The sequence below is a fragment of the Thalassophryne amazonica genome, chromosome 1 (assembly GCF_902500255.1).
Source record: "Thalassophryne amazonica chromosome 1, fThaAma1.1, whole genome shotgun sequence".
Classification (NCBI taxonomy): Eukaryota; Metazoa; Chordata; class Actinopteri; order Batrachoidiformes; family Batrachoididae; genus Thalassophryne; species Thalassophryne amazonica.
The window spans coordinates 169,941,731-169,954,002 of record NC_047103.1 but is presented as its reverse complement, the minus strand read 5'-3'; the positions used below and the strand labels follow the sequence as shown (position 1 = coordinate 169,954,002).

The window sequence follows — 12,272 nt, the reverse complement described above, 5'->3', positions numbered from 1 at the left end:
TGCTGTAACCAGGTTTCTGTAAGGCAGAATAAATCAATATGTTGATCAATTATTATATCATTTACTAACAGGGACTTAGAAGAGAGAGACCTAATGTTTAATAGACCACATTTAACTGTTTTAGTCTGTGGTGCAGTTGAAGGTGCTATATTATTTTTTCTTTTTGAATTTTATGCTTAAATAGATTTTTGCTGGTTATTGGTGGTCTGGGAGCAGGCACCGTCTCTACGGGGATGGGGTAATGAGGGGATGGCAGGGGGAGAGAAGCTGCAGAGAGGTGTGTAAGACTACAACTCTGCTTCCTGGTCCCAACCCTGGATAGTCACGGTTTGGAGGATTTAAGAAAATTGGCCAGATTTCTAGAAATGAGAGCTGCTCCATCCAAAGTGGGATGGATGCCGTCTCTCCTAACAAGACCAGGTTTTCCCCAGAAGCTTTGCCAATTATCTATGAAGCCCACCTCATTTTTTGGACACCACTCAGACAGCCAGCAATTCAAGGAGAACATGCGGCTAAACATGTCACTCCCGGTCCGATTGGGGAGGGGCCCAGAGAAATTGTTTGTTTTTGCAAAGTTACACACCGATTCAATGTTAATTTTAGTGACCTCCGATTGGCGTAACCGGGTGTCATTACTGCCGACGTGAATTACAATCTTACCAAATTTACGCTTAACCTTAGCCAGCAGTTTCAAATTTCCTTCAATGTCGCCTGCTCTGGCCCCCGGAAGACAATTGACTATGGTTGCTGTTGTCGCTAACTTCACATTTCTCAAAACAGAGTCGCCAATAACCAGAGTTTGTTCCTCGGCGGGTGTGTCGCCGAGTGGGGAAAAACGGTTAGAAATGTGAACGGGTTGGCGGTGTACACGGGGCTTCTGTTTAGGGCTACGCTTCCTCCTCACAGTCACCCAGTCGGCCTGCTTTCCCGGCTGCTCGGGATCTGCCAGAGGGAAACTAACGGCGGCTAAGCTACCTTGGTCCGCACCGACTACAGGGGCCTGGCTAGCTGTAGAATTTTCCACGGTGCGGAGCCGAGTCTCCAATTCGCCCAGCCTGGCCTCCAAAGCTACGAATAAGCTACACTTATTACAAGTACCGTTACTGCTAAAGGAGGCCGAGGAATAACTAAACATTTCACACCCAGAGCAGAAAAGTGCGGGAGAGACAGGAGAAGCGGCCATGCTAAACCGGCTAAGAGCTAGTAGCTGCGCTAAGCTAGCGGATTCCTAAAAACACGCAAAGTGAATAACGTGTAAATAATTTAGAGGTGATTCAGCAGAGGGAGTGCTTTAGTTAAGGCACGTGAAGATTACACTGTGAAACAAATCGTTATCTAGGTAACTAGATCAATCTAACTGCGCAGATTAAACAGCTAACAGATACAACAAAACACCGCTGTGCTCCGGAACAGGAAGTGATACAATACCGCAGTGAGAGCCAACCACCAGTGGGACAGTGCCCTAACACTCTGATGGATCAGGTAGTGTTGTTACCTCAACACAGGCAGTCGGCATCTCAGCCGGTTTGTTGTTGATCCAGAAGCGGTACCAGCCCGGTGACAGCGAGTGGTCGCAGATCAGGTCCTGGATGGCCGTGTTCTGGATCTCAGTGGAGTCAAAATCAACACTGCGGTTGGGGTTACGCAAAATCCGGTGGCCTCCAGGTAAACACTCTGGAGCTGATGGCAGGGAAAAAAGATGAGAAGGGCGGGGTCAGAATGAGGAATAGATAAAAATCACACAAATACATAAATAAAATCCACTTAAACACCTGCAGATGGACACACTTATTCACAACTGCCCGTCTGTAGGGCAAAACCTTCTGCGTCCTAAAACTCAAGGACCGTAAAACCCTCAAAAGCAACATTTTTACCCATTAATACTGGCAGGACAAAGCTCCGCCTGCTGAAAGCTCATGCATTTCTGTCATTTATAAATGACAGAAATGCACGAATTAGGAAATGTAACAGAAGCGATGCAATGCTCAAATCACCCACTAGATGGCGAAAAAGCTGCTCTAATGTGCAGGAAGGTCTTGACTGTTTAGTCATTTGAGAAGTTAACGTTTGACAAAAATAAAAACTCAAAAATCAACTTACAGTTGTGTCCCTGAATTTATGGACAACTTAGTTATTTTATCAGTGAAAAATTCCAACATAAGGAGGCAATTTGTGCTGAAACAATCAACTCAAAGAATAATTAATCAGTTGCTCAATTTCTGATCATTTTTTTCAAACAACAAATAATTATTAAGTTAAAAATATAAACATTTTATCATCACATCAAGTATGATAATTTGCACTCCTCCTGTTTGTGTGCACCTGATCCAGTCTGATCAGTACTTGGCTGGGAGACTGATCCCAGTCCAGGGCTGTAGTGGATCGTCTGTGGTGACCCCCAGGACATCAGAGTGAGACCCTGAGCCAAAAGACAACCAACAACCTCTAATAAATAACTATGACGAAAACCCACGCGTGTAGTTACAGAAGGACAGAAAACTAAATCAGCAACTAAAATCTTTCATAGTTTCATTAAATTACCAAATGGGGAGGTGATGGTCTAGTGCAGTGATTCTCAACCGGGGTGCCGTGATCGATCGTCAGGGGTGCCGTGGGCAATTATCAAATATCACCATTATCGGGTGTATGTGCTGTAATAGTGTGGCGGATGATGTAATGCTCTTTTATTCCAGTAGATGGCAGCAAAGCGCTGTACTATAGTATAATAGACATATTTGCGCACATAGCATTGTGCGTCTCCATGGTTACGGGTTGCTGACTACAGCGTGAATCTCAGCTGCTCACGGAGCATGGCTCCTCTGGGGAAGGAGAAACCGCGTTGGCTGTGGAGGTGTGCGGGGAAGGCGGCCTGACCTCCGTTGATGTCACCATGGTCAGACTTGGGCCTTCTTGCTCACAACTGGGTTCACTGAAGGCAGCCTCTGCCCTCCGTGAATATTAGAGTGGCAGATTATTGTGAATAAAAGTGTCGACACGTCTAAAAAAAAACACTTGAGATCAGAGCGCAAAATGCTTGAGGATTTTCGAAATGCGGTGTTTTCTCTATTGATTTTCTATTGCGATAATTGGGTTTTGCGCAAAACCAGAGGTAATAGGATTATAATATTATTTTGGTTGGTGGTGTGCCGCAGGATTTTGTAAATATAAAAAGGGTGCCGTGGCTCAAAAAAGGTTGAAAATCACTGGTCTAGTGGTTAAGGTGTTGGCCTTGAGACCAAAAGATCCTCGGTTCAAATCCAGCCTGACTGGAAAATCACTAAAAGGCTGTGGACAAGATCCTTTGTAGTGAGCACCTTGTATGGCAGCACCCTCACATTGGGGTGAATGTGAGGCATTATTGTAAAGCGCTTTGAGCGTCTGATGCAGATGGAAAAGTGCTATATAAATGCAGTCCATTTAAATGTAACTAATGTGAAGCAGATTAAAATGTTATTTTGCTTTGATCAAACTCAATAAATGCTGGTAGTCTAAATTAAAAAAAGAAAAAAGAAAAATCACTTAGAATTCAAATGATTAAAAAATTAAAAAAAAAACCCCTGATATTTCCACACCGATAAAGAGTTTTGTTTTTAAATCCATGATTCTGGTCTTACAATGAAAATGATCACATGACTTTTTAGATCTGAGGAGATATCGCCTTAACTTCCTTTTCATTAGTGTTGCCATGAAGCTGCAGAATGTGCATCAACGTGGAGTCTCCGTCCTGACGACGTCGGCTCATCCTGGAACTGACGGAGTCATTTAGTCAGAAAAACCTTATGACGTGTGCAGCTGACATGCTGTCACTCGGGGGGGCTAGACTGATGTTCAGCTGCAGGGGTGCCAGCAGGAAGTAGGCGGAGCCTTCATCAGTGTGTGTTGCATGCTAACGGTTTTTGTTTGTGCACGCTTGCTATTGTTTGGAGTTTGTGGACTTAGTTAATATGTAAAAACATCTGCAGATGAATCCACACTTACTTTGAAATGGTTGCACAGCTGAAAAGAAGCCAAAGCGTGGGGCCAGGACGATGTTGTGAACAGCTGGTTTCATGCGTTCTTTCAGCGTGGTCGCACCTCCAAACACACATTTTGATCCCCCCTAAACCACTCAGAATACTAAACGAATGCTGCCACTCAGAACTGAATTCTATTTGACTTCTCTCAGAATTTTAGCAGCTCTGTGTTCAAAGTCTTAGCTAATGTTACCATTATGAGATGAGATGAAGTGATTTTTAGGTGTCATTCTGCAGCCCTGTGTTTCCCTTTCCCTGGGATCAATAAAGCGATCCAGATTTCCTGTTATTGAACATCATCTGTTTTGAGTGGCTGCCAGTAAAATGAATAATAATTTCTCCAGAAGCTGAACCGGAAGGTGAGACTCTCAATTTACCAGTCGATTTACGCTCCTCACCTACAGTCATGACCTTTGGGTAATGAGCAAAAGAATTTTTCAATTTCAGTTTTATTTGTTAAGAGGGACATCATACATTAATAAACATTTTCTTTTTAAAAGAAATAAAAATGTAAATGTACACAATTGGAGCCATAGGCTGATTTCCATTGTCAGCCCCCCTGCCAGATGGTAGAGGCAAATTCCTAAAATAGTAAAACAAAAAGCACATAATAAAATAATAAAAAAAACACATAAAATCATATTAAACACAGTACACTCAGCAACGCTGCTACAACACAGATTGCATCACATTCCCAGCCCTCAATGTCCAAGGTTCTTCTGACTGTGATGGCAGGTTTGGGTGGACATCAACCATCCCTTCAAATGTTTTTTAAAAGTACTAAAAGTGGGGCATTCCTAACAGTGGATGGTATGGTGTTCCAGAAATGACTACTCTTGACAGATAGGGCCATCTTGCCATAGGTGGTGCGTCTCTATGGGATGGCACAGTCACCACGGTTGGATGCTCAAGTGGAGCAGCAGAAATGAAATTCCTTCGCCAGGTATCTGGGCTTACACTCCTGGACAGGACTCTGAGTAGAGCCACTGCTTCTTCACCTTGAAAGGAGCCACTTGAGGTGGTTCAGGTATCTGGTGAGGATATCTCTTAGGTCTTCCAGGCACCAACTGGGAAGACCCAGGAAACACTGGAGGGATTATATTTCCCAGATGTCTTGGGAACACCTTGTGATCCCCTGGGAAGAGATACAGGCCTTGGCCAAGGATAGGGAAGTGTGTGATGAGCTGCTTGCTCTGCTGCCACTGTGACCTGGATCCGTATAAGCGGAAGAAAATGAATGAATTGTATTCACAAATCTAAGCTGTGTTTGTTAGGAGAAATTCTGTCTCAAAATCTAATTTTTATAGATTAATACTGGGACGTCACAGCCCAGCATGTCCAAAAATAAATAAATAAATAAATAATGTGGAAAAAAATCACACATTTCTGACATTTAGAAATGTCTTTTTTAACAGAATTTTGGGTTTGAAGTAGGAAATGTATCAGAAGCCCTGAAATGCTCACATTGTCCACTAGATGGTGAGAAAAGCTGCTCAAATGTGGTGCAAGGTCTCAACTGTTTATTAATTTGAGAAGTTAACTTTTAGCAAAAATAAGATATAAAAAAAAATAACTTACAGTTGTGTCTCTGCACTTATGGACAACTTAGTTGGTTAAAATTTAGTAAAAAATAAACTATTTGCATCAAGAAGACCAAATATCAGCTCCATTGATTCAGTGGTTTTGAAGAAGATGTTTCAAGTGACAACTGGAAAAGTGGGCGTGATCACAGTCCAGGGTCAAGGTCAAAATTGAAAATATCGCAGAACATGTCAAATATGTTTTTAGCCTTGGTCATTGCTACCTATGTAGCGAATTGCAGCCCAATTACTGCATAAATGGCTGATAAATGGCTAAATATGAGATTTCAAGATGGCCTCCATGGCAGCCAAATTTGAAATCGGATTGGAACACCTCGAACAAACTCTGGTGTACTCATGGATTGGAACAGGCACACCAGGTGGCGGCTTCATTGGTCCAGCGGTTTCAGAGAAGAAGATGTTTACACACGCCGACGACAGACGGGTGACCCGCGGCACAAACCCACTAGAACTTTGTCCAGGTGAGAGAAAAAATATATGAGAAAAACGTGACAGGAGGAAAAAGCAAACAAGAGCACTCTGAGAGCACAAGATCCCCCCGCTGGCAGTGCTTGATACATTCTGATAATGTTTCAAGGACTTGGACCAGGTTTCCTGAAATTCCATCTAAAAATGTCAGAAGAGTTGATTTCAGAATGCAGACACCAACTCATGAAAATGGCTGTGTTTAGGTTTGTTAATCACGGGCCATAACTCTGGGAAAATCCAGAATGATCCGACTGATCGAGATGTTGCAATCTGATATTTAATTCACAAGCAGAAACAAAATAGTGTCTTCCTGATCTTGGTCTTACATTGTGATGTTGTATCTTTCTGCTGCACAATCTGCATATTGATCTGGATCACTCCCAACAAATTCCGAGCCAGAATCTGGATCCGGATCACCTCCAAAATTCAGTGGAGTCTTCCATGTCCTAATATCTATCTGTGGTGAAAATTTGGTGAGAATCCATGAAGTAGTTTGATGCAATCCTTCAAAGCTTACAGATAGTGAGATCTTGGTCCACAATCCGAATCCGGATCATCTCCAAAATGTAATGGAGTCTTCCCAGTTTTTGCAGTTTTGAAGCAATCCTTCTAACAGACAAATAAATAAACGCAGATGATTTAATTACATCCTTGGTGGACGTAAATGATGGTGTTTATAATGCAGAATACTTTGGACTTCAAGAGGACAAAGAGAGACGTTAGTGACAGAGAGGAAATCTAATCCGAGTTATCCAACTCTCCTCCTGAAAATGTCACATTGATAAGGACGTTAATCCAGCACAGGGAGCGTTTTGGGCGCAGAGGGTTATCTCCATTTACAGAGTCGAACTCTTTGAAGGCCGGCGGCGCGTGACGCAGGTGGTGAGCTGCAGCTGTGAGTTGTCCACCTGAACACGCCTTCAAAAGCTCCACGAGGTCTTAAAAACAGATTCACCGTTCTCGACCAAAGGTCTGCTCTGGGTGGACTGAAACCTGTGTTAACATTAACTTCACTGGAGTCGAGTTTCCTACAGGGACCTCAAAACCTAAAACAGGGGTCTTCCAGGCCGCTGTCACGTTGACAGGAAACGCTCATGATTACACAAACTCAGCACGCACCCCGTCTGAGAGGTCGCAGGTCTCCAAGCAGCCTGCGCTACAGGGGACGGAGACAGTGGGAGAGACTTTGGCTGCTGCCGAAACTGTCTTGAGTGTTGACTTTCCAGAACATGGGAGGAGGGGGTTAGTGAGTGAACGCACCCCCAGGAGGCGGCGGGGTCTCAGAAGTCCAGATGTTCAGTGACTCTACACGCTTGTTTCAGGAACAACATTCAGTTGGGAGCGCGTGATGCTTTTCCCCCTCAGGAGGGCCCATCAGGGACCAGACGAACTCGGCAGCTCAGAGAAGGAACCAAAACACATCCGAATACAGGAGCGCCGAACCTGTCAGATCTCACGGCTTCAACAGGACTGAAGGCCACACATGTAAAGTCAGAGGGACATTCCACGACCCCTGAGGGTTAAGTGGGCGGCCACATTTCAGGGAATTGATCTGATGATGTGGGCGGAGCTTGAAGCAAGGTGTCGATTCGGCTTCACTGTTGTTTACAGTGTATTTATTCACACATATAAGAACAGAATGCCACAAGTGTAAGTTAAACTATTTAGTAAACCTGATAGATGTGCCTCAGTAATTATAGTAGTATTAGAAGGGAGACGGATTATAAGGAAATAGTCGCCCAGCTCGGGGAACTGACCGTTGGAGTTCCGGCTTGTCGGCACCTGTGCCTATCTTCCGGATCCCGTAACGGGTAGCGGATGTGAGTCTATGATCCCCTTGAGCAGGACACCATCCTGACACAGGTTACTCCCCTAGCCAAGATCCGTATGCATTTGGTCCGACCACACAAACGTTCGTGTGAACTGGGAGTCAACCCCGGTCTACTATTACTAAGCAGGGCCCAAAACCCTTTAGCTTCCCCTCCCAGACTCCCCAACTATGGCCCTCTTAACACTCCACCATTTTAAGCCTTTTCTTTATTTTCCCTCACATGCCTGGAAAGGTTCTCACCATCTCATTTAGGTCCTTCAGACTTTATTTTCAGTAAATTCTTCTGGCAGCATTAGCATGGCTAAAAAAACTTCAGCAATTTACACACTAAATAGTCACTGACGGACCCTCGTGCTGTCAAGGTGCACGCTGCATCTCACTTTAGCGTTCCCAGATTCAATGTCGCTCAACATTTAGCATTTCCTGTTTCAGTGTCGACTGTGCTCTGAATTCCTGTGAGATCTCCTCTATCTCTTTTCATTTCTTTCATTTGTTAAAACGGAGATTAAACACTGAGATAAAGTTACACAAAAACCTTACAGAGGATAACATTGCCAGTGCAAAAACAACATGAAAAACAGGTTACTATCCTCTACTGTAGCTCCAGGAAGTGTTCAACATTGACATTTCCCGTTTCCCTTTGGACTTAAAATTTGCACTTCCTGTTTTTCGGACCTCCCTGTACCATGAGCGATTTTGCGCTGCTTGCGTGTCGCTGTCTCTCGTATAAAGCTGCTGCTATTCTGGGAAAAAAAAAAAACAATAACTACAACCCCCACACCACCCCCCCCCCCCCCCCCAACACACACACACACACACACACAACACACACCACACACACACACACCACACACACACACACACACACACACACTCACTCCGGTCACCTCAGACTCCACCAATAAAAGGATGATTTGTGATTGGGTGTTGATTTGAATTTGTGTTAAAGTTCACTAAAGTCGACGGAACTGAAAGAATTTCACTGAAAACATATCTAACCTTATTTAACCAGGCAGAATTCCACTGAGATAGAAAAACTCTTTTATAAGGGATGACCTGGCCAAGAAAGGCAGCAGCACACGTCATAATGGACACGTTAACATCAAGTGGTGGGCACCGCTAACCAAAAAGTTAGCTTCAATACCTTTAATTCCGCTAACTGAAATGTTAACTTTTATAAAGCTAAACTGATAAATCCCTAAAAAGTGTAGCGGAAGTTACACATAAAAGCTAAACCAATAACTTTCACAACCCAGTCTCACGGCAAGATCGTGATACAGTAGTACCAAAATATACATTAATTTATTGGTTTGTGATATTGTCACGAAAAAGTGCCTCATTTTCATCACGCAAGCACACAAATTCATTCTAATTCATTCCGTAATGGCTGCACGAAATTAAAAGTGAAGCAGGGGGTCGGGATGTTATGGTTAGGGTTGGGGAAGGGAGTAGGGTTAGGTTATGGCTAAGGGTTAGTGTTGGGGGTAGGAGTAGGTTTAGTAATAGTGAGTTAAAAAAACCCGTCACGAAAATTTCAATCATTTCATGACGGGAGCACGAAAACAAAAAAACGTAAGACTGGGCTGAACTTTCAGTATTGACTTCAGTGGCAGCTACTGACACATGTGGCAAATGCTGCCATCTACTGGCCAGTAGATGGAGGTGTTCATGGCAGTGTGAACAGCATTGGCCACACATTCGCTAAAAGTAATGAATCACTTAGCAAACAGAATTTTCAGTTTTCAAATGGCCTTTTTTTACAAATGAAAAAAGAAAATGACATATTTACAAATACAGATTTATTTGTAAAACCCACCACACATTTCAGTATATGGTTATACCAACCAACCAACCACTGACGTCAGGAAACTAATGTTCCCATAATGCATTGCGGCATGTGTGTCTAAAACACTAAAACCTTCTAAATTAGTGCATTAGTTTAAAACTAAAATGTATAGCTGATATTTCCACTTTGTATAACGACAGACGTGACATTAATTTCAGTAACTTGTCCGGAATTAGTTTGTTTACAATGTATAACCATAAGTCAAAACTGTGCTTGTGCATGACTCCAGTGATATGCCAGCAGGTCTGTATGGTGTGAAGATAAATGATCTTTTTTTTTTCTTCCTCTTCCTTTCTCTCTGGTAGTCAGCTCTTTTCTGCCTGCAGAGGATAGAGCTTTACCATTCATAGCTGTCTGTCTGCCACAAAACGTAACAGGTAGGCACTAAAAGCTTTGATTTCAGACTACAAATGTTTTTAACTGTTAAGCTTTATTCACTATGCCTGCGAAAATATGTTAGCGGTCTAAAAGTTATCGCGACTAAATTTATCAGAAAGCTAATTGGTCCCTGATGGTTTTCAAAGTTATCTGGAAAAGCTAATCCGCTAATGAAAACATTAGGTTTGCTAATTAGCGGATTAGTGGAACGGTGCCCACCACTGAACATGATAACATTGGTGATAATAATACAATCATCTTGGTCATGGTAACACTGCAAACGATGTAAAGTCTCAAACAGATCAAGATTTAGAAACATAGACATTGTGCAAAAGAGTCCCATTCACAAGCTCATAAAACAGACCGAAGTCTCATATGCCTCGTAAAAAATGTGCAGATGTCACCCCCCACCCTTTTCTCTAAATTTGGGTAAAATATAAAATTTTCGTCTGAACAGTTAAATGAGTCAATCAACAGGCAGTTTGTTCATACAATAACTCAAAATGCAAACATCTTGATGTCCAAATAAAAATTTATTTTACTTTGACAGCACTGGGTGCCGCCAGGGATTTTTGGCCCCATGAAAGAAATCTTACTGGCCACCCTCCATATTATTTGTCAGTATTATAATTGTATTAGGGGCCTCTGTCAATCATGGGCCCCCAGAATCCTTCTCTTTATTCTCCCCTTTCGGCGCCCCTGAATATTCCATATATGTGTGTGCCACCTGCTGCCATGTCTGGGATTGTTGCAGGAACTAATCTTATGCATGCATGAGGAAGAGCATTGGCTTGTATTAAAAGTGCTCAAGCGTTACAACTGTCCCGGTCTCCCTGACTGATTGCAGTAGTTCAACACACTGCAGAGATACTGAGTTGATGGATTTAACTTTTTTTTTGTGCAGCCTTGTGATTTTACTCAGGGACCTGCAGACTGAAGGAATGCAGCCTCACCAGCCACATCAAGACTCCAAATGTTCTAATTTCTGCACTAATTTCATGCATCAAGATATTTATTTGTGCATCTATCTGATGATTTGGAAGCGTCGGGGAGATGATCTGGGTTGCATCATACATCTGCTTCCTCTTTGATCAAAGTTGGGTTTTTGTCTTGGAGATGAACCACGTGCTGCGCGCACGCTGGACACCTCCTTGCACAAGTCAAATAGCTGAAAAGGATTTAGGATGATCACTTCCTCAAACAATGCAAAAACGCGCACATGTTGCACATCCACATACCATGTTGCGCAAAGCTCCGATCTGCGCATACGCACAGCAGCACCATGCGCATCAATCCAAAGGCGCAACAGTCCATTTCTGCGGCAGGCCTGGCCTCACTCGTCTGGTCCCAGTTGAAGGGCTGCAGAAAAAAACAAACAAACCAAACAAGTAAATAATTAGAAAGCGTCTTAAAATGTGATTATCTCCAAAGTACCTGCAAATCATAGACTCGGGTTTGAGCTGCAGACTGCGGCTCTCCTGCGCACAAAAACAAGAGAAACGAAAGGAGAGGAAACAAATCCTCCTGTAGGTGGGACTTTGGGAGGGGAACCCTGAAACATCAGCACCAGGAAATGATCCAGATTCCCGAAGGTCCCGATTCGGTGGGAGGATCTGATCCAATCTTTATTTCTCGCAAACTTCGGGCGCAAACACAAGACAGAACCAGGTGTCCAAAGTCATCATGTGACACAAATTACTGTCTTCTTGTTGAAAGCAGTTCACCAGCAAATGTGTTTTAAAAAAAATCATAATTTATTTTCACAACTTCCAGTTACTTTGTCTTTCAGAGAATTCTTTTTTTTTTAACTCATGTGAGAAATTAAATTTAGATTAACTGCAAACCCAAAATCTATTGAGGGTGTTTGGAATAAACTCTCTCCAAAACCAGAACAAACTAGACACCAATGAGTGCTGCTCAGAATAAATCTTTATGACATCATAAGGCAAGAAGCACTCAAAGAGATATCCAACAACAGAAAATGAGATAAGAGTTACAAATATGTTAAATGCTCTCTGTAAGATTAAAACAATCTCCCAAAATAAAGGAGCCAACAGTATATTTTATACTTAAATATTCATAATATATAAACTCCTCCCTCCTCTATAGGGTGGATTTGCACTTGCGACCTCTGG

The 12,272-nt window shown here is 42.8% G+C and overlaps 1 protein-coding gene across 1 annotated transcript in view; it reads right to left on the bottom strand.

The window, feature by feature from the left end:
• LOC117517945 (von Willebrand factor D and EGF domain-containing protein-like) overlaps window positions 1-11,493 on the bottom strand; it is a 146,014-nt gene extending 134,521 nt beyond the window's left edge. The window contains 2 exon segments of the mRNA XM_034179073.1: window positions 1,496-1,680; window positions 11,376-11,493. Of these exon segments, the coding sequence (XP_034034964.1) occupies window positions 1,496-1,680; window positions 11,376-11,451 (261 nt within the window). The 5' untranslated portion in view covers window positions 11,452-11,493.
• Between the last annotated feature and the right edge of the window lie 779 nt (window positions 11,494-12,272).